This window comes from Thamnophis sirtalis, unplaced genomic scaffold (assembly GCF_051295495.1).
Source record: "Thamnophis sirtalis isolate CommonGarterSnake01/CBP01778 unplaced genomic scaffold, rThaSir2_p1.2 scaffold_13, whole genome shotgun sequence".
NCBI classification, from domain to species: domain Eukaryota; kingdom Metazoa; phylum Chordata; class Lepidosauria; order Squamata; family Natricidae; genus Thamnophis; species Thamnophis sirtalis.
The window spans coordinates 31,112,521-31,133,787 of NW_028261393.1; the positions used below are offsets into that span (position 1 = coordinate 31,112,521).

General features: G+C 50.1%; 1 protein-coding gene and 1 long non-coding RNA gene across 2 annotated transcripts; both read right to left on the bottom strand.

Annotated features, from left to right (window-relative positions):
* Nucleotides 1–33: 33 nt before the first annotated feature.
* Nucleotides 34–5,610, bottom strand: LOC148043118 (uncharacterized). Its single transcript, XR_015698281.1, has 2 exons — nucleotides 5,113–5,610; nucleotides 34–849 (listed from the first exon to the last, which is right to left on the bottom strand). It is a non-coding gene; the product is annotated as an uncharacterized LOC148043118 (long non-coding RNA).
* Nucleotides 5,611–7,577: 1,967 nt separating this feature from the next.
* Nucleotides 7,578–18,614, bottom strand: EVA1B (eva-1 homolog B). Its single transcript, XM_014053750.2, has 3 exons — nucleotides 18,484–18,614; nucleotides 10,422–10,511; nucleotides 7,578–8,823 (listed from the first exon to the last, which is right to left on the bottom strand). Exons 2-3 carry the CDS (start codon nucleotides 10,489–10,491, stop codon nucleotides 8,402–8,404), a joined length of 492 nt encoding a protein of 163 aa, XP_013909225.2. The 5' UTR covers nucleotides 10,492–10,511; nucleotides 18,484–18,614; the 3' UTR covers nucleotides 7,578–8,401.
* Between the last annotated feature and the right edge of the window lie 2,653 nt (nucleotides 18,615–21,267).

The following is a 21,267-nucleotide window of genomic DNA, read 5'->3' on the forward strand; positions in this document are numbered from 1 at the left end:
ATGAATAAAAATGAGAATTCTTATTATATTAACCTTTTTTTATAAAGCAGTTTTCATTTACTTGTGTGGTGGCCATGGTCACTTGCTGACAGTTGGCTTTTCATTCTTTTCAGCTTTAAATCTGCAGTGCTTAAAAGATGCTTGGTAGATATAGCATTCTTACTCCGAGGCACACAAGAGAGATTCTGATTGCTGTGTGGAGAAATTATTCCCCCAGGAATCTGGCTTTGCCATGTTTCCTTTGGCTCCCCTACTTTTCCCTCTGTGAGTTCATTTTGTGGGACGGGTGCAGTTCCTGCTTAGCAGAGCAAATTCTTAGCAAATTCTTGTTTTGCCTCCTTGTTAAAATAAAACTAAGTTGAATTGAACTTTGTGCATATCATTTCATACTGCTTTTGTACTAATCCTTTTGTTTCATGGCTGTGAACAGTCTTGCACATTACAGTTGTCAGCAAAAAAAAAAAGAAGAATAAAAATAAGTCCTCAGAAGTAGTGAGAAAATGCTCATTGTGGATCACATCTTTTGTTCAAGCTGAAAAGGGGAGTTCCGCATGGATGAAGGTGGATGTGAGGCTCTGTGCTTCACTCTGTACTTTAATAACTGGCATCTCCCTCTGGGTGGAGTAGCTCAGTGCCCCTGCAGCCTCTTGTTGCAGTAGCTATGTGGCCCCACCTCTGTCTCACTAGCCTTTGAATGCTTGATAGCGTTTGTTTCAGTACTCGGTTACAAAGAGCAGCAAAAGCTGGATCTGGACTATCCAATTGCTTCCAGTAAAGAAGATTGGACACAGCCTGTGAGAGTGTTCAGAATTCCTCAGGTTGTACTGGAGGAAAACAGAAAGCAACTTTCTGTAAGAAGAAGAAAAATGCAAAAAATTTGCTTTGCTTTATATAACTTGTTCTGTGAGGTATTCAGATTCCATTCCTAATCCATTTAGCTGTTTCTGTCCATTCCTATAGTTTTCTACATCTACAGAATTTTGTAAATTTACCAAAAATCACCCTTATCATAAAGAATAGCTTGGAATGACATCAAATGGTGCAAGCTTTAAACCTTTAGGTTCTTAGGGGGCAGGGACTGACCCAACTGCACTGTGTTCCAGTTTTCTTTTCCTAATCAAAGCAAATATTGACTTACATGATCCAGTATTAGTCACATGCACCTCAATTTACTTTGCCCATTTTCACAGCTTCGGCTTTGCAGGGAGGAGCAGGCCCTTTCAGTCAGTTTTATTCTTAAAGTGTATTTGCTTTCTGTCTCAAGAAGTCAGTGTCTTCTGAGAGGATCTCCCTTCATTTTATCCTACCTCCACCCTGGGATGTGGGCTGGCCTGAGAGAGAGAGAGAGAGTCTTGCCTGAAGGCACCCAGGGAGTGGGTAGGGGAAAACCAGTGTGCAGACAATACAGAAGGAAGCCATGGCAGATTTCTGAAAAATGTGCATTAATGCTGAGAAAAAGACCCGACCTGCAACACAAGGGTGGTTTGGGTTTTTTGCCTGAATATTGGCCTAGGCCAGTGTTTCTCAACCATGGCAACTTGAAAAGGCATGGAGTTTAACTCCCAGAATTAGGGATTGGGTGGGGATTCTGGGAGTTTGGGTCCACACCTCTTTGCCATGGTTGACAAGCACCGGCTTAGGGAAGGTACGATAACTACATTTTTTTTGGAGAATGGAATTGGATGTGTTCGAAAGCTGCTTGGTACAGCAAAGTATGTCCATTTCCATTGGAACTTGGAGCCACATGTTGGGTTTTGTTTCCACGCAGAGAGGGTGACCATGATTAAGAATGAAGAGTGGGGAAGTGGATCACTGAGGCTCTTGGGGGGGGGGGTGAATGGGGAAGGTTCTGGGGAAGTATTTTTCATTTGGGGGGAAAAAAGCAGAAAGGGCCTGTTAGGCACTAACCAACTAACCAGGCTGGTGGCCAGCGTGTCTCCTACAGAGCCTGGGATTCTGCCGAGTGGAGATGAAAGCTTCCTTTTATCAAAGTCAAGCAGCTCCAGGTGGCTACATAAAGGTCCTTATCGTGGAGGAGGGGTTGGGGTGAAACAATTGGGAAGGATTTGTCATTACTTCCTTCTAGGCTTTGTTAGTATTTCTAGAACCCTGGCAGTTTGTGCTGCTCTCCCATCCAAGTATTAATTAGATCCAACTCTGCACAAGTGTTTAGTCTGTGTTTACACAATACACCTTACTTTGCTTATTTGTGGCTCATTGAATGTATTGGCACACCAACATCGAGCAAATCACAGTTCAGCTTAGAAGGAGTCATGTATGGCTTATGCCAGGCTTAGATGTAAAATCCTGAAAGCCTCCAATTTAGAATGGACAGGGAGGAACTGTGCAGATCAAGTGTGTTGGATTGCAGGGTCTTCCTTTGCTCCTTGGACTTAACATGCATTTAATATGCTTAACATGACTCATATCTGGCATCTTGGAGACTAATCGAGGAGAGAAGCAACCCAGAGTCAAGGAGAAATTCCCTGACAGAACAATTAACCAACGGAACAGTTTCCCTCCTGAAGTTCTGGGTGCTCCATCACTGGAGGCTTTTAAGAAGAGACTGGACAGCCATTGGTCCGACATGGTGCACGGCAGTGATGGCTAACTCTTTCCGGACAGAGTGCCCAAAGCGTGCATTCACGCGCAAATGCGCTCAGCCAAACCCCCAAAGTGCAATGCGCATGCAACCCTGCCCCCTGCATGTGCCCCCCCCCCCGTGTATGTGCAACAGAGACCTGAAGATCAGCTGGCTGGTGGGAGGTGGAGCTGAACTGGGGCGACAATGGCTCTCATGCACACACAGAGGGTGCCGTGTGCTACCTCACAAGTATAGGGTCTCCTGCTTGGCCAGGGGTTTGGACTAGGCCTCCAAGGTCCCTTGCAACTCCTGTTATTTCATGTTCTGAGCAAATAGCCCGCACTATCTGGGCAGAGTCAGGAACTCTGACCTCCTTTTTGGGTGTCTTTGTTTCCAAAAGAAGCAATTGCCCACTAGTGTAGTGCAGCAACAGCTGCATTTAAAATGTAGATAAAGCCCAATCCAGGGGTGCACAGACGTGGACAGCAGTGAGGAACGGTTCCTATATGGCCTGTGCTTCTGGCTTCCAGCAGCAGGGGGCACCCATGCATTCTTTTTCTCCAGTCTCCCAATCTGCTGTCTGGGACTGCAGGCAAGGCTGGGCCTCCGTGGCTGCTCCCAAGGGCCGCGCTGTGGATGGCGAAGCTGCCCAACGTGCCTGCCTCTCCAGCTGGGGTTTGCCCTGCTTGGACTAGGGGTGACGTCCTTCCCGACATCTCTTTTTCTGTTCCATGCCGCAGTTGGTCCAGCCCAAGTCCTATGTTTATCTGGCTTTTCTCACTGGAAGGTGCCTGCCCTTTAGTAGTGTTCTGTCCATGGACAGAGGCTGAGCAGCAGGTGAATCCAGACCCTGAGATCAGTCACATGGTCATGATGCTGCTCCTGGTTATGTACGGGTCTAGAGTGACAGCCAGGAAATCAGTTAAGCACCACCCTATATTTGTTAGGTTTCTAGCCATTCAGCCACTTGAGACTCCTGGTTTCCCAGCTCCCATTAATCAATAAAGCAGTGCCCTCCTGTCATAAGCCATCACGGCTTGTTAAAGTACTTAGCCACCTGTCCTCCATGCAACATGCAGATTGACACGCCATGCCCCATACCAGAAATGCTTCTTTCTGTTCTGCTCATGGGCTGCAGCAGGCTGGCTGCCCGCAGCTCTCTCCCTTGGGGTTCCAAAGAATGGAGGGGGGGAAACGACAACTGGGTAGCATTGGTTGAAATTGGGAAGGGGTATGCAAGGATTCCCTTGGGAAAAATATGTTCCCTTTTAGTCCTCTACCTCTCAAATGAGACACCAAGATTTCGTCCATCTGGAGCATTGGCAGGAAGGGCCTCAGACAGTGCCATAGGTGGGGAACCCTGCTAAGATGTCATTTGCTTTGGGGTCAGCATTGGGCACAGCCTCATGGGTTCTTTGCAATCCAGAGTTCATGGTTCAGAAGGACTAGTTGCATGAATTAGGCTACTAATTAAACTAAGCACTCATAGTCCTCTGGCGGCTCCTGTGTGAAGGAACAACATTAAAGGACGAACAGAGATTTTTGTTGGGGAGGGGGAATTAACTGCTTGGAATTGGACTGCAGGAGCTGAATACAGGTAGTGCTCGACTTACCAGCAGTTCATTTAGTGACTGTGGGACAGTGACATGCGGTGAGGTTTATGGCTGGTGAGGCACTGAGACAGGTTTCAATTTTTTTTAGATTTGTGGACTTCAACTCCCAGAATTCCACAGCCAGGCATGCTCAGTTCCGATTTAAAGCGACAGCATTTGTTTTTCTCCTTTGCGAAAAAATTTTCCATCATTCTTTTTCTTCTCCCTCCCCCTCCTTCCTCCCTCTCTCCCTCCCTCCCCCCTCTTGCAAACAGACAGAGAGAGAGAGAGAAGTTGGATCCCTCACTCACTCACTCGCTCTCAAACAAACATAAACACAGAAGTTGGATTGGATATATTTTCCATTGGCTTGAAAGCAGCTCCTCTGCCATACACCCCCCCCCCGCCATTCCCCTGCTGCCTTCTGATCCAAGCCTTTGATTGCAGATGGAATCACATTTAAGTTTAAGTTTTATTTATATGCCGCCCTATTCCCTAAAAGGGACTCAGGGCGGCGAACAACTTAAACGGGAAGGGGAAACATACAAGTACAAAATAGACATTTAAAATGACCAACAACCACACCTATCGAGAGGGGAAGGGAGCTCATCAACCCCAGGCCTGCCGACACAGCCAGGTTTTAACGGCTTTTCGGAAAGCAGGGAGAGAGGTGAGGGTCCGAATCTCCGCAGGGAGTTCGTTCCAAAGGGCTGGAGCTGCAACAGAGAAGGCCCTCCTCCAGGTCGTAGCCAGATGGCATTGGCTGGTGGATGAATACAGTTACCTTTTCAAACTTGTAATCAGTGAAGCTGGGCTTATATACTTTTATCCAGGTGTGTGTGTGTGTGTGTGTGTGTGTGTGTGTGTGTGTGTGAGAGAGAGAGAGAGAGAGAGAGAGAGAGAGAAGGCAACGTAGCTCTGCATGCAATCACATACCTTTTCCAGCTGTTTCAGAGAGGATTTCAACTCTGCTCTTGCCTGCCATCATGAAAAGAAAAAAAAATGTAAAAGGAAAAAGGCAAGAGTCAGGCTGGGCTAGTTGCTGCCAGAGTCACCGTGTGGATGACTCTTCTTAACTGTTTAAAAAAGCCTCTAAAAAAACACCCTCTACAGGAGGCAGGAGAATGACGTGCCTCATTATGTCAGGAATTTTTCGGCTTTTAACCCTTGCTTAGCTCTGCTCGAGTGATCATAAAGTTAGACTAGATGAGGCACCTCATTCTCCCGCCTCCTGTAGTTTTTTAGAGGCTTTTTAAAACAGTTAATCACTAAGCAGAGTCATCCACTGTGACTGGCAGCAACTAGCTCAGCCTTTTTCCTTTTACATTTTTTTTTCTTTTCATGATGACAGTGGTGAGGCCCTGCCTCTCCTGACTGCACGTCCCTGCTGTGGGAAGTTACAACGGCAGTGGAAAAAGTGACCATTTAACACACGGCCATTGCAGTGTCTCCATGGTCTCATGATTTACATTCAGATGCTTGACAAGTGGTTCACATTTATGATGGTTGCATATCTCAGGGTCATGTGATGATCCACTTTTGCAACCTTCTGACAAGCAAAATCAATGGGAAAGCCAGATTCACTTAACAACCGGGTTACTAACTTAACAACTGCAGTGAGTCACTTAACAAATGTGGCAAGAAAAATTGTAAAATGGGCCAAAATTCACTTAACAAATTTCTCACTTAGCAACATAAATTTTGGCCTCGATTGTGGTCATAAGTGGAGGACTACCTGTAAAAGAAATGATGTCAACGTTTTGCTGTGCTAGACGTTCACACCCAACTTAGGTGAAACAGGAGCATTTTGATAAGCCTAAAGAGGAGCCAGGATCTCTTCCGTGAGAAGGCATCCTCCAGAGGAAGGGAAGAGGACCTGGGTGGGGGCTTAAAGACAACCCAGTAATCAAATCTGCAGATGAGCAGAGGGATAGCAAACACCATAGGGGAGCATCAACTTTTATAAGAGGAACATCAGGCCATCAATCTTCAAGATCGATTTTAGCAGAGAGAGATGGGAAGTCCTTCATTTGGGGAGGAAACTTGATGAAGCTTGTCAGGGAGACTTCAGTGCTGGAATCCTTCAATGGGCAGGGATTGGACTAGATGATCTCCAAACCCTCTTGCAAGTCTTGTATCTTCTGATTATGGGCCTTGTGGCCTCCTTTCCAATCCCAGCTCAACCAAGAAAACCAATGCCTCAGAAGAACCCCCTTTAAGCCTTCATCTCTCTCACCATCCTTTTATCATTTTGTGGGGATCGCCCAATCACCATTCTAGGTCTGTTAAATACAACCAACTGAAGGAATGCTTTGCACCAAGGCGCGGGGAAAAGAATGTGGACATGTGCGGGGTGGGGGGTGGGGATAGCACAGATTCCAAGGGCTTTTCCACAGTCCAAGACAAGCAGTTTGTTTCCTTGACGTGAAACAAATCAGAGTTGGCTGTATTTTAAAGCGTAAAATACAGATGGCAAAACTGGGGCTTTATAGGTGGGGAAGGAGTGGGCTGCCTTCCTGCCCCCCTCAAAGGAAAAGACTTCCGCTTCTTCCCTCCAAAACTGAGGAGGGCTGCTTCTCCTTCCCCTTCTCTAGCACTCCAAAAGTCTCTTGAACGGTTTTTGCAGGAAACTGCGCAGCAGGAAAACATTGGCAAACATCTGGTTCAAGTTACAACAGGACTGAGTGGAAAGGCTATTTTTACTACTCCTGGTGGGGGGGAGGGAGGCAGCCTGGAGGAAAGGGAGGGCGTGGAGGAGTTTCTTTATCCAAGAAGCAATGACTCCCCCTCCCTCAGCAAGGGGGTTTCAGTTCTCCAGAGTCCAGGATCTGCTTTGTCAGGGATGACAAAATTAACTTCTTTTACAGCTACTTGTTTCCATGAACTGCATCTATGCCCTTGTGCGCACACACTCACACCCAACATCCACACAGCCTAATCACAGTCCTCTCTGGCTATAGGACAAAGCCATCTATTCCCTGAAGGAAAAGCAGGGAAGGAGGGTCAACATCTCCCACCCCCAAGGGGAAGACCAGGGAATCTCTGGAAGTTTAGGAGGGGAAAAAGAAGCGTGGGAGTGGGAACAGCTGGCTGCTCACAAACCGAGAAGGCTCTGCAAGGGGTGTTGTCCCCCCCTCCCCCAAAAGCCTGGGACCTAAAGAACCAAAACTTCTCAGGAAAGTATCAGTATCCTCCATGGAAGGAGGGGGGAGGTGGAACTGGCATGTGATTCAAATGAAGTTGTATTATAAAAGCTCCCTTGGAAGGAATCAATGCCACTCTTCCCAAGCGATACAAAACTAGTGGCTCCCCCCCTCCCTCAGCACTGGGGCAATTTTGAAGAATGACACCCACAAGCAGCCTAAGGGATTGAGCACTGAGCACCACAAGAACTACAGCACTGGAATAATTCTGTTTTATAAAAGATAAGGCAAAGTTTTACACACTAAATGGAATATTTGCTACCAATCGGTTAACCCTTGTAGGCAGTGGGGAGCTAACAGAACAAAATGTCTGGGCATGGGGACCCTGCAGCCGGTCTCTGTCAGCTCCATCTTCAGTCTGCTAGAGGCAGCTTCCCACTGCTGAACCCCTCTGAGGAAATAAGAAATCCCACTGCAGAGGAAACTCCAGGAGTCACCATGTTATAGGAGAGTAGCCTGAGATAACATACAGTACTTTAGATAAGGAATTATATCTGTGTGGGGGGGTATGGAAAGTTGGGAGAAGAGTCTGCCCACCTGCTGTGGGAAGAGAGAGGGTGCAGAGCACAGCCCTGGGCATAACGCCAGCCCTGAACTCAGCTCAGCTAAGATTGGGCAGGGCTGTTCATACTGAACCCAGCTTCTTCAGCGGTTGGAGGCTTTACTTCCAAAGATCTTGCATCCTTCCACCAAGCAGGCCCAAAATCCCTCAAGCCTTCTCTCTCCCAGATCCATCAGGGGTGCCATGAGGACTTTCCAGAACCCATGACAGACTCCCTTCCTCCCCACCCCCACAGGGTCAGAGAAGCAGGTACCTGGGAGTGAACCCCTTAGTGTCCCTGACATAGTCCTGGAAGCTCTCCACCCATGCTCTGTGTGGTGCTCCCAGTCAGAATCACTCACACTGGGGAAGACCTCTCCCACCGGCCATTATCCCTTCGTTCAAGGTCCGTGACTGTTGCAGTGCCTCAAGGAGTGTAGGACAGTTGCCTACTCAGTTTAGGGATGAAAGAAGAGGTTGGTCAATAGTAATGGACTCTCCCAATGGTCCCAGTCCCAGTTCCCAGAACGTCCGGTTGCCCATTACGCCAAATTTCTCTGAGGATCCTCTCGCGCTCCTCCAGGCGCTGGGCACGTTCCAGTTCCTCAGCCGAAGCAAAGACGTTGATTGTGAGGGTTCCATCCGGGGTGCTGGGGGATACCAGGGGCAGCTCTGTCATGGCTAAGGGGGAGACAGCAAGTGAGTGGTTGGTTGTGTCTTCCTCCTCTTCCTCCTCCTCCTCTTCCTCCTCCTCATCCTCACTCAAGTCCTGCAGGCTCTTTCGGCGCTTGTGTGGAATGGCTTGAGGGTGCCATGAGATGTGAATGACCAGAAGGCAGAGTGTCAGCACCAGACCAAAACAGACACCCAGCACAAAGTAGAGGCCCACACTCTCCAGGTTATCTAGGCAAGACAAAGAGGAGCAGGTCAGACATGGTGGCGTGGGAGAGGAGAGTAGATGGAGGGGGGGCTCACTGGGCAAATCCTTCCCAGCTTCTGCACTACAGGAATCGGCTGCTTGGGCACCCTGGGAGTTGAATCCAACATTCTGGGGCACAAGAACAGGAAGCTTCTCTGATCTCTGGTCACACATCTGCTCCTTGGTGGACTGTCATTCGTTCTTTCTGTGCTACTCTTCAAGCAGGCTGCAAGGAGGGAAGAGCAATCTCCCCATAAAATGGTATAGACTAAAGGGATTGAACAGGACTATCACCACCATTTCTCCCTCCTGGAAGGACTTCAAAGAGAACAATCAGAAACAGCCTCAAAACCACCGAGGCTTAAAACAACAAAAGGTAAGTTCATTTTAAAAATCAGAAAAGCAAAGCAACAGGCAAAATAATCTTTCCACTTGAAGCAGCCGTGGCCCATAAATTGGTGAAAAAGTGAAATTCTCCAGGGTCTCCTGAAAAACAGTACAAACTGTAGTAATCCAAGCCCGGGGAAGTGGGGGTGACCAAGGCTTTAGCAATGCTTCAATCTGTGCAAAGCCCACCTAGGCAAGACTGCCACCTCCTTCTGGAGCAGGAGCCATGATTCAGTCCAGGGGAATATAACCCCATCCGGAATCAAAAATGACATATTACCCGGGCTGGGGCAGGGGTGAAAGGCACTTCAACTGGTTGAACAGAAACCAAATTCTCCCCATTGCCTCCATGTTAGCACTGCATAGCATCACCTGCCTGGAGAGAGGTGGATGTATAACCCCATGGATGACCTCCCCAGCGGTTTAGATTTAAAGAGGAGAGCTCAAAAAAGACTCAAGCCTTGAGGCATCCCACATTGCAAGGGTCTGGCACTAGACCTGGCTATGAAGGAAAGAGAGGAATCACTGCAAAACTGTGCCTTCCACCCCAAACCCCCCAATACCAGTCCAGAAAGATACCATAGTTGATGGTACCAAAAGCTGCTGAAAGATCCAGGAGGGCCAGAATAGTTTCACCAGTCTCCTCTTAGTCCCATGAAAGTCACCTACAAGAGTCACAAGTTTCAGTTTTGTATCCTGGTCTGAATCCAGATTGAAGATGGTCCAAATAATCTATTTCATCCTGGGCTTTGTAGTTGAGTGCCAGCCACCCTCTCAATGATCTTCCCCATAAAGGGAAGTTTGGAGGCTGATGGAAGTTGTTTCATACTGTTGGGGTAAAAGGATACCCCCTTGAGAAGGGGTCCACCATCACATCATTTGAGACAGGTGATGCCTCTTCCTCTTGCAAAGAGGCATTTAACCACCACACAACCCAAATAAATATCACTCCTGGGATCCCTGATCAACCAGGAGGAGCAGGAGTCCATGTAGTTGAGCTTATAGCCACATGGACCCCGTCTAATTCTTCAGCATCAACCGGCTCCTGAAAACAGTTCCCAGATAATTGGGCTGTCACTTCCAAGAGATCCTGCTAAGCCAGACCAAGCATGTTGTACACTCATCAAGTGCTCTCAAACATTATCTAGTCTGGTGGCACACACACCTTTCAACCAAGCCCCACTTGCCCACCTACCTCGGATGTGCACATAGGCTGCAATGCTGCTACTCAGGAGTTCCATTTCCCCTTCGCCATCCGCTTCCATAGTCGATGCCTTTGTGGTACCTGGAGAGAGGGGGATGGAGTTTCAGCAGTGAGGATGGTTTGCATTATGCTGGACTTTGCAAAGCCCTTCACCTGGATAGCTGGCTTGTCTTGGCTATTAATTAATTAAAAATTAAAACATAATCTGCTCCTTACTAGTCCAATCCCTGCAGTTTAGAGGCTGATTGTCTTTCATTTGGTTCCCAAATGCATGAACTGTGAGGTAGGCTGGGGTGAGAAAGGGTGAGTGACTCAAAGTCACCCAGGAGTCTCCATGGCTGAAAGTAGGTTGGAGTTGAGTGCAGTGTTTTACAGGTACTTAAGATCTAAAGTTAATGTTTTACCTCCTGGCCATGGAATACATATCAGCTGAATTCTGAATGCTAACATGCTTACAGGTGGGTTGGCTGGGCAGCCTTGGAGGGCCCCCAGGGACCCTCTGGAACATACTTGCAAAGCAGTGTCAAATCAGGCATTCAGCAAAGGTGACTTTTTTGGTAGAGTACAGTATTTGCTGTTGTGTCACAAAAGGGACCAAATATTAGGCATTTCTTGCAAGGCCGAATGCATCCTCTGGTGCAGGGGTGGGCAACCAGGGCCCCTCTACAACCAGGCTGGCTCAGGAATTCTGAGAGCTGAAATCCACCCCTGCTCTGGTGCCTTGAAGCACAACAGAAGCTGAATGCTTTTTTCACTTCACTCAGGTGATGCCACAGTGGTTCTTTCACATCTGCCCATCTCAGAGGTGGAAATATGAGAGCAGGATGGGCTGGATCCCAACTACCGTCTCTGCCTGCCTGCTTTCAAGAAATCAGACCAACAAGAGACACAACCAGTTTTTCCATAGCACTCAGAATGAAGCAAGTTATAAAAGGAGCTTTGAAGTTGGGATGGCAGCAAAACAGGGTCCTTTTAACCAGCAAGCAAAGCCTGATTTCCTCCTTCCATTCCCCCCCCCCCCCCGGGGCCTGCAGAGGCATCATGGGAGTCCTGGCAGAGGCTGCCAAATCCTGTGACAGTCACCCAGCCCAACTGCCCTCTTCAGGCAGGCCAAGAATAAATGGAAGCCAGCAGCCAAATCAGACAGGAAATGGATTCTTTCCCTTCCCCTCTGCTTTAGCTCCCTTTGGTCCTTCAAATGTTTTCCAAGCTGCAGAACGGAGCAGGCAAGGGAGGGAGGAAGCCTCCTGGTGCTTCCGAGGAATGGCTCCATCTCAGAGGAAGAACCACTGACTGGATGTTGAGGTTTCTGATCCTGCTGCCCCCAACCTGTGGCAGAACATTCCGTGTGCGTAGAGGCCTTACCAGCCACTTGCGGATACACCATGAACAGCCCACAACCCATTAGATGCCAAGGTCCTCTTCAAAAACGATGGACGAACAGCTTCATCCTGCTGCCACCCAGGCCTGGTCTCTTGGCTACATGTCAAGGACACTTACAGAACAACTTGGTGGGGACAAATTTTGCTGCAATGACTGCACCATGGGCTTTGGGACCTGGCTCAAAACATTTTCTCCTTCCTTCCGTTCCAGAGAAGAGGTCAAGAAAGGGAAAACATTACAAGTTTAATTTGGGGAGGATGGACTTGTAGAAGGTGGTATAGATGTAAGTTGAAATAGTATAGGTTCTCCTGCTTGAGCAGGGGGTTGGAGACTAGAAAACCTCCAAGGTCCCTTCCAGCTTAGCTTCTCTTCTTAAGATGGACTGTACCCCAGAAAATCTGTGGATCTATGCTACAAGTGATCAGAAGGGTTTCAAGCTACCTCTGTCAGGGCTGGAGATGTAAAGGTAGAAGACCTTTGTATAAGGCTGCATGTGCCCTGCAGGAGAAAGACAGTGACTGAACTCTTAGGACATTCAGCAGAAACCAAGGATGAGGAAGGTGACTGAGTAACAAGGGTTATTCTGCGCATGTGCGGGACCCGGATGGCTGCCTGGCTTCTCGTTCCATAGAAGCCGGTGACAAAAAAAAGATCTAGAAGAGCCTCCGGAGTCTCTTACAACTTTAAACAAAGCCCCTGAAAGGGCTCAGATCCAGGGAGTGTGTGAGGATCGGCTTTTGAGAAACAGCTGCCTCTGGTCGTTTCCCCAGCAGCGGAACTGTGGTGGCCTGGAACTGTGGATCTGCAGCGCAGAAGAGAAGATGGCAGTGCCGCGTTGCTGAACGCAGCAATTTGCTAATTTCTGGCGTTCCCTCCTCTGCTTTAACTGATTGTGACGGAGCGGTGAGCTTGGGGACCAACTCCGACAGAGCGGTGAGCTTGGGGACTCGGCATTTATCATCATCCAGAAAGGGGGGGGGGTGTTGGAGACCTTCGGGATCGGTGGATAAGGTGGCTGGCTGTGGTTGCCGTCGCCGTCCCTGGATGCCCCCCCTCTCTACTCTACTCTGTTCGCCGTGTTGCTGCCCCTCCTCTCCGCCCTTTGCGGGCCTTGCGGAAAAAAGCGCCACTCACCAGAACTGACCGTTCATCTGCCTGGTTGTGATGCTCGGAGTGGGGGGGAAGAGGGCGCGCCGATAGCAGCGTTAACATCATTCTGCATTTCTGAGTCTGGGGAGAAGAGAGGCCTGGACGCCCCTCCTTTTCCATCTTGTTGGCCTCCTTACCATCGCAGTCTTCTTCTGGCGTTGCTCCGCTGCCCCCCCTTGCTGTTGGGGAGCCTTTACCATCTCCCTACCCATCACTGACTCTTCTCCGCCTTGGCCTGTGAGCATCTGCTCTACCCGCTGTCCCCCCCCCCCCGGTCCGCCTGCCACCCGCCATTGCCCCTAGATAGTTAGGTAGAGATAGGTAGAGATAGATATAGGTAGTTATAGGTATAGGTAGATATAGGTGTAGGTAGATATAGATAGTTTGGATAGGTTTGTAGATAGGTATAGGTATAGGGGCAGTGTTCCATCTGTTGGTGCACTCGGACTGTGGGAAGGGTTGATAGAGGTTAGGGTTAGGGTCAGGGTTGGAGGTAGAGTTAGGGTTGGGATTAGGGTTGGGCTAACCTTAGGGTTTAGAGTTAAGATTAGGATTGGTGTAGGGCTAAGATTGGGTGAGGGTTAGGGTGTGGTTTAGTGTTAGGTTAGGTGTAAGGGTTAGGGTTAGGAGTAGGGTTGGGGTTAGGTTAGGGTTAGGAGCGATAGATGATGGCAGCCGTAGGGGCGAGGACTTGGCACCGTGAAAATTGGCGCTCTCTCCCCCATCTTCTTGAGCAGCTCAAGCCAGTTTCAGACTGTGGCCCCCCAGGCTTTGGACCTTGTATAACCTCAGGAGAGGGAGAAGAGCCACCCCCCTGCACGTGGTCCGTTAATCTTTTGGACCTTAGACTGAAAAGTTGCTGTTTGTTAACATCGGATGTCTATTCCTTCCCCTCCTCCACTTACAATCGACCTGCATATTATCGACTTTTTTGGCCGTGGATGTCATTCCGGGGCATTGAGGAAGGGAGAAGAGCGGAGCAGCTCTCCCTTCATCTTCACACCATCGTTTTTATATCGCACTAGCGCAGTGCTCCGCGAATTTTAATGTACGGTGAGTGCTTGTGGTTATGATTGTGGTTGAATGAATGTACCCACTTTTATCTTTATATTGTTGTATTTGTGTTTTTAAATTGTTTGTGGGGATTGCCTGATTGTATGACTGTGTATGTTTGAGAACGCTGGGACTATAACCAGGTACCTCCTACACTGAGTGCTTAGCAGATGTGTTAGGGGGGCCTAGGTTTAATCCCATCCTTAGAATGTATGATTCGAAGGGCCTGCCGGGGAACACGGCGGCTATGGGGGTGGGTGGAGGACCCATGGACACGGGAGTGGGCCGGAGCATTACGGTCCTAACTGGGAGGGGCAGATATGGCGGGGACTTTAGGGCTAGCCATTACCAGGGAAGGAGGGTTCGTTATGTCACAGAGATCCCCCCTTCCGGCCCTATTAGTCCCACTCCAAGGCCAGATGGCGTGAGTAGTCAGGGCCCTGGTCTCAGGCTGCTGCTGCTAAATGCCAGATCTGTGGTTCACAAGGCTCCCCACATCTGGGACTTAATTTTAGATGAGATGGCAGACCTGGCATGTATTACTGAAACCTGGCTGGGCCCGGAAGGAGGAGTCCCCCTCACTGAGATGTGCCCAGAGGGTTTTCAGGTGGTTCATCAGCTGCGACCCCAGGAAAGGGGTGGGGGAGTGGCCATTGTTATCCGAGGGTCTCTGGTTCCTCGTAGGACCCCTGCTCCGGAGCTTGTCGGGTGTGAGTCCTTATTGGTGAAGTTAGACCTTGGGGTCAAGTGGGCTTGTTGTTAACGTACCTGCCTCCCATCAGCGTTGCAACAGCTCTCCCCTCGCTCCTCGAGTCAGTAGCCGAGTTGGCAGTTGAGTTCCCCAGGCTTATGGTGCTGGGGGATTTCAACCTGCCTTCGCTCGGCAAGCACTCTGACAGAGCGCAGGAGTTCATGGCTTCCATGACAGCCATGGGCTTGACCCAAGTAATTCGGGGTCCGTCTCACTCAGCGGGTGAGGGATAGGGAACTTTCATTCCAGGAAGAAAAAAAGATTTGATAAGTGCAATAAATTTGGCAGGATAATTCCAATGATTAGAATATAGCAAGTGAGCAGCATAACTTGGTCAAAAGGGAACCAAAACAATAAAATGGGGGTGGGGGGGGAGAGACTGCACTTTATATTATAAATATTCACATCTCCAGAAATCTAAGGGATGCCTCAGTCAAACACAGTGGTGGAATTAGTTAAAATTAAACTATGGCCCAGATATATTACCTCACATCAAAAAAAAAAAAAGCTGTGAATGATATGTTCAAAAGCTAATTTTAGATCTGTCAAAGAAGCATGTAGGAATAACAATGGAAGACAAACCCTGAAACTTAATATTTCCAGAAAATTGCTGTCTTAACTCCCTGACAACTCCATCCCTCAAAAGGCAGAGGAAGGCACAGGGGGATCAGTTGTCCTTCAACTGATATTAACCAACAGGAAAAAGTTAGGAGCTGGTGGAAACAGCAGGAATACTCATCCTTAAAGAAAACTAGCTGAGTGTAGTCAAACCTCCTACACTTTGGACTTCCTGTTTTAATGAACTCAAAACAATTATAAGCAGAAAAAAGATGATGATGGGGAAATGAGTACAAAAGTTTCTTAAAAGGCCATACAGTATTAAAAGCACAATTGCAAACTACTCCAGCCAGGGAGTAAAATAGAGCGTTGGTAGCACAAGAAGTTTAGTGAAGATGTGAGCCAAGAAAGAACATCTTCTACAGCAACTAGAAAGAGGGATGGATCACCCATTCATCCATCCATCCATAGGGAAAGATCCAATAGAAGGGAATTGTTGTAGCACCTGCTCACTGAAGATGGCCAAAGGCCCTCTGCTAACACAGGAAGGAGAGCCAGGTGGTGCAGTGATTAAGCACCAGGCTAGAAACCAGAGGTCTAACATTAGCCATGGAGTCAGCTGGGCAACCCTGGGCCAGTCCCTCTCTCTCAGTCCTGGGATGAAGAAGGCAAAGGAAAAGCACTCCTGAAAAACTTTTGTCAAGAGAACTGCAGAGAGTAGTCCAGGTAGCCAACAGACTCAAAAGCAACCCCCCATCCAAAAACCCCCACAGCAAAAGCACGATTTAGCTTCCCTTGTCAAACTGAAAAATAACAATATATTTAACAGAGACATAGACATTATTAGATAACAGTTATCAAATGCAAAAGTATTGAGCAGAGATAGTTGGCTTGGAAACAATACTTGGAGAAAAAATTGGAGAAATAGTTTATTACAAACTGAATAAGGCTGAATTGTGTGATTTAGCTGCAAAAGGGGCAAATATGGCTATCAATGAAATATGCACTTTTCAAATTACACAATCTTGTATATTAGGTTTTGCATATAATATCTAATCTTGTTTATTATAAAGGAGAGATCCTGTTTCATGTCCGATTGTAGACATTACACTTTAAATAATAGGATTCAGACAAATTCAAAGAACAACTAAGATAATTAGAAAACAGATTTTCAAGAAACTGGAAAGTTACATTCTATGAGAAAAAAAATTGAAGGAACTAGGAAGGTTTAGTGGAGAAGAGATATAAATATAAATATAGATATAGGTATAAATATTTGAAAATGATGCAACACAGAAGCATAAAAGGTTGTCCTCCATTTTTCAAAGGGCAGAAGAAAAATAATAAAATTAAGTTACAGAACAGGAAGCCCCATGTCAACTGAAGTGTTTCTTAATAGGGAGTGCAATTTGAGGGTAAAAAGAATCAGCTTCCCTTTCCTGGCTGTGTAATGATGGAGCCAGGCGGCCATCTCTTTGGGAAGCTTGGGTTGAGGCTACTACAGAGAACTGGGACTGGACTCAAGGGTCCTCCTAACTCTAGGAAGGACAACTATCTGCAGCAACTCCATGTGTTACGTTGACCTCTTCACTGCTTTGGAACCAGCCGGGCGGTTCTTGTGAGGAGACCCTCCTTGTTGTTGTTATGCGGCATTGTTCAGATGGCAACGGTGAGAGGACTTCCCTGCCCTGTGACCACTTCCCTGCCCTGTGACCGGCCCTGAAGGAGCATCCAAGGACTGCTGAACAAAGAGAGGCATCTTCCTTTTGGGGAGAGCCCTTTTCACCCAGGGAAGCACCCAGCTCCTGCCTCTCCTTGCCAGAGGCTGCCCGCAGGTAAGTGGGCAGAGAAGATGCATTGGGGGAAACTTCCTCTCATGAACACTCAAGGGGTGTGACCTGGACACAAGGATATGCACAAGTATTTGTAGGCACTTTCATTCGTTAGATGGATGGGTCAGCTTTGGCTGCCTTCACTCTACAAAGCCATTGGCTTCTTCACCATCTGGAGAGCTGCAAAGGACACCGATTCCGAAGTCCCTCCAGAAGAGGACAGAACGCTGTTCAGTAGGCAGCTTTAAAGAGGTCCCAGGCTGCTTCTTTCCAGGGCCCAAGGGAGCCCCAGCAGCGCCACAGCCTCCCCACAACACCAGACCGCGGCTTCTCCCGCGCCACGAGGCTGCTGAGCCTCGGCTAGGACGGGCTGCTGGCCAGTCGGGACAGGAAAAGCAGGAAGGCGGGCGGAGCGAAGCCTCAGAGAGCCGGAGCTGGAGACACCACGACTCTTGGAAGCGCTAATGAGAACATGGCGACCCCCTCCCCGCCAGAAAAGACGCCTGGCTTCAACGCGGCGAAGGAGGGAGCGAGCGGCACGGAACTCGTCCACTCCCTGCGCTCCCAGCCGCGGCCGGGCAGCGCCCAATCCAGGCGGGGCTGCGGGGTCTCGTGGACTGCCAGGTGACGCCCCTCCTTGCGCTCCTCGGGCAGTTTCCTCCCACTTATGACTGCAGGACTGGAACTTTGTTGCTTGGATCCTTAGGATTTCTATTGGTGTTGATTGTTTCCTGGTTGCTTATTTGTGCCCTGTGACTATCATTAAGTTCTGCACCTTAGGATTCTTGACGAATGTATTGTGTCTTTTTATGGCCGCTGAGAGCATCTGCACCGAAGACAAACGCCTCATGTATCCCTCTTGGCCAATAAAGAATTCTCTTCTCTTCTAAAAAAAAGAACGCCGCCCCATAACCGCCCCCTTCCCTGGCTCGGGGAACAGCAAGTCCAGGTGATGGGCGAAAAGGTGCTGCCGCCCGGGATCCCTTCTTCCAGAGAGGCGCGGCTCCGGTTCAAGGGGGTCCGTTTTGCGGGTGGGGTGGAGTCGTGGCCGGCAACACGAAGGAGCGAGGCAACCTCTGAACTCGCACTGGCCTCGACTGCCTGCCTCCCCGCCAGATTGCGCCCACCCACGAACCGCCGCGGCCCGAAGGCAAAGCCTAGCGCAGGCTGCCGGGCCGATCCGGAAAGAGCGCTCGTCCGGCGCTCGTCGACAGAGCCCTCCTCCCTAGGTCCGCCGCCGGGGCAGCCGAGGCGGGGAAGCGCCGGCGGCTCCTGGAAGGCGCGTCCTGCTTCGGTGCCGTCGCCAGGAGCGGCAGCCGCGGCTTACCTGTTACCTTCAAGGCTGTGGCCGTCGGCTCCCCATCGCGGCAAGGGAGGCAGGGCCCGCGGGAGGATCCGGCCGGGGCTGAGGAGCCGAGCCGACCGACCGTCTGGTGCGAGTGGAAAGGGGCGCTCGTTTCGGCGGAGACGCGCGCGGGGCCAGTCCGGGGGGGGGGGACGGGACAGAAAGCGAGTGGGACAGGCGGGGCGGCCGGGGGAAGGGACGCTCCCGGCGCCGCCCCAGAGCCACTTTCAGTGGGATTAACAGGATACGAGCCCGTCCTTCGCTGGGACGGCCTCCGGGGCGGTTTCCAGCGGACCAGGGGAACGGCGTCCTGCCCACCGAGAGGGAGCCCCGCCCGCCTGCTCCCTCCCCGCCCGCGCAAGCTGTGGAAGACCCGGGGGCGCCGTCTGGTGAGCGGCTTCAACTCAGAAAAGGCGGCCTCAGAACCTGCCCGGTCTTCAGCCTGCGCCCCAGCCTTTCAGGAAGGTTGGCGCCGAAGGGCGCATTCCCGAGCGGCCCGGATACTTTTCGTCTGACGTCCATGACTCCAAACACAAGGGGAGTCCCGCCCGGGGGGACCGATCGGCTTTGGCCTCCCTCCGCCCAGCCTCTCCCGTGGGCAAGCCGCCCTCGGCTGGGCAGAGGCAGTCAGATCCGCCGCCTTTTTCCAGGAGTCTCCCGGCTATGGCCGAAACGCCAGAAATGCGGGGCCGCAATCGCGGCGGCTCCAGCAAGCGGCCTTCCCCGGAGGTTGCCTCGGCTGGAGCGCTGCCTCCCTCGTGATGGGCAACGGGGTCGGGGAAAAGCGGCTGGCGAGGTTCTGGTCTCCCAGGACAACAGCCGCTTCCTGTTCCAGTTGCCCTGGTTAATGATTCCCTCCAAGGAAGGGATGGAAAGGCAGGCAGGCACCCGTGGCCTCCCTGGCATCTTGGCCCTTCAGCTGCACCCAGCTTCCCAAAGGGCCAGCACTCATGAGGGCACAAGAGGGGATGCACCCCACTGTCCTCCCTCTGGCAGGGAAAGCAGCTTTCCTGAGGTTTGGGCAGGCCCAGGCCTCCCTCTCCCCCCTGGAGGCCTTCAGACACAGGAGCATGAAATGTTTGCTCTGGTTGCCCTGCTGAAAGGGCCAAAAACTGGCCCAGCCCTGCCTGCCTGCCTAAATGCCACAGGTAGTCAGGAAGTTACCCAGCTTGGACCCTGGGCAGAAGGAAAGCGGAGTCCCAGCTCTCTGCCAAGCATTCCAACTGGAATGCGTTGGCCAGCCTTTGGCTTGCCTGGGCCACACTGAATGAAGAGGAATTGTCTTGGGCTGCCTCTAAAAGTTCGGGGACTGGAACTGGTTTGTGGCATGCCAGCGGGCTGTGCAAACAAGCGAAGCAGGGAGCACGCAAAAGCCCGACCTCTCTGGTCCACGGAAAAACCTCTCTCCATGGAAGTGGTCCCTGGTGCACATTGAGGAATACGCCTCTAAAATACATACTGTAGTTAATGTATATAGATAACAAACTTCCTTTATTTTTTATTTTCTTGTGGGACTGTGTTACCAGCTGAGCTGTGGTGGTACATTGATTAGAATGCAGTACTGCTGCTGCCTGACCGCTGCTTGCTATTTGGCAGTTCAAATCTCACCAGGCTCAAGGTTGACTCAGCCTTCCGAGGTGGGTAAAATGAGGACCCAGATTATTGGGGTCAATAGGCTGATCCTGTAAACCGCTTAGAGAGGGCTATAAAGCACTGTGAAGTGGTATATAGACCCAAGTGCTATTGCTATTGGCAGTACTGCATGCGGCCTGTGGGCTGCAGTTTGGACATGCAGTTAGAGATCCTAGAACTGGAGATTCCTATGAAGCTGGCTAAGGGGGACATCAGATCACTCCATGAGTGGCCAAACACAGAAAGCCATTCCTGCTTTTATTTTAGTGAGGGGAGGAGGAGAAATGAGAAGAATATAGAAGGGAATACATAGAAAGGAAGGGAATGGAAAGGAGCCCACTCCTATGCTGCTTACCTGGGTGTTAGGAGGAGAATGATCCAGAGCCTTTGGGACAGCCAGGAATCCTAGAAACTCTCAGCTTGTCTCCTCCTTCTGTGACCACGCCTCCTCCTGACTGCAAAAGGAGATGCAGCTGAGGCTCAGAATTGGGGTCTGGTTTGCATTAAGGTTGCAGAGCAACAGGAAATGGTTTGCTGGCTGGGGCCAGAGCTCCCCCTTCCTCTGAAATATAGGCTTGGGGAGGGGGCTGGTAAGGAGGATTGGTTGGGAAGTTGCTTTAGAACTTGTGCAGGACCCACAAACACTTGGATGGACAAAATGAAACTTTTAGGAAACTCAAGCCTCCGAGTGTTCTTTTGTTATGGGTGTTACTTGGAACCCTGACATTAACCCGAATTCCCTCTAAAGAACTCTACCAGCTCCCCCGAACTTTGAGGTGCTATCTGGGGTCCTGAGCCCCAGTGTTGACCTGAGCCCAGGCAATGCAAAGACTCAGGGAAGATGGAGGAAGAGAAGAGACCCACGGGGGGAGCCATAGGTGATGGGTTGGCCATTTATGCCAAGACCATCTACTCTCCTTTCCAAGCTGTGGTGGAAGCTGAAGAGGCCACCGAGAGGGAACGCTAAATGGGAGCCAGGCACAAAGAGCCGGCACCTGAGTGAACCTCGCAGCCGGACCTGACCCTGCAAGATGAAGCTGCAGGATTTAACACCCCCCCCCCCCTCAGGAAGCACAGGAAGCACTGTTGGAAGCACAGATGGGTGTGGGACAAGCCTTGACCCACGAGTGGAGA

What these genes read in the sequence shown, in the direction of transcription:
- EVA1B (XM_014053750.2), bottom strand. Translation starts at nt 10,491, where the DNA reads ATGGAAGCGGATGGCGAAGGGGAAATGGAACTCCTGAGTAGCAGCATT. An exon ending in AGCCTATGTGCACATCCGAG is followed by an intron (nt 8,824 to 10,421) that starts GTAGGTGGGCAA and finishes TGTCTTGCCTAG; the next exon opens with ATAACCTGGAGAGTGTGGGC.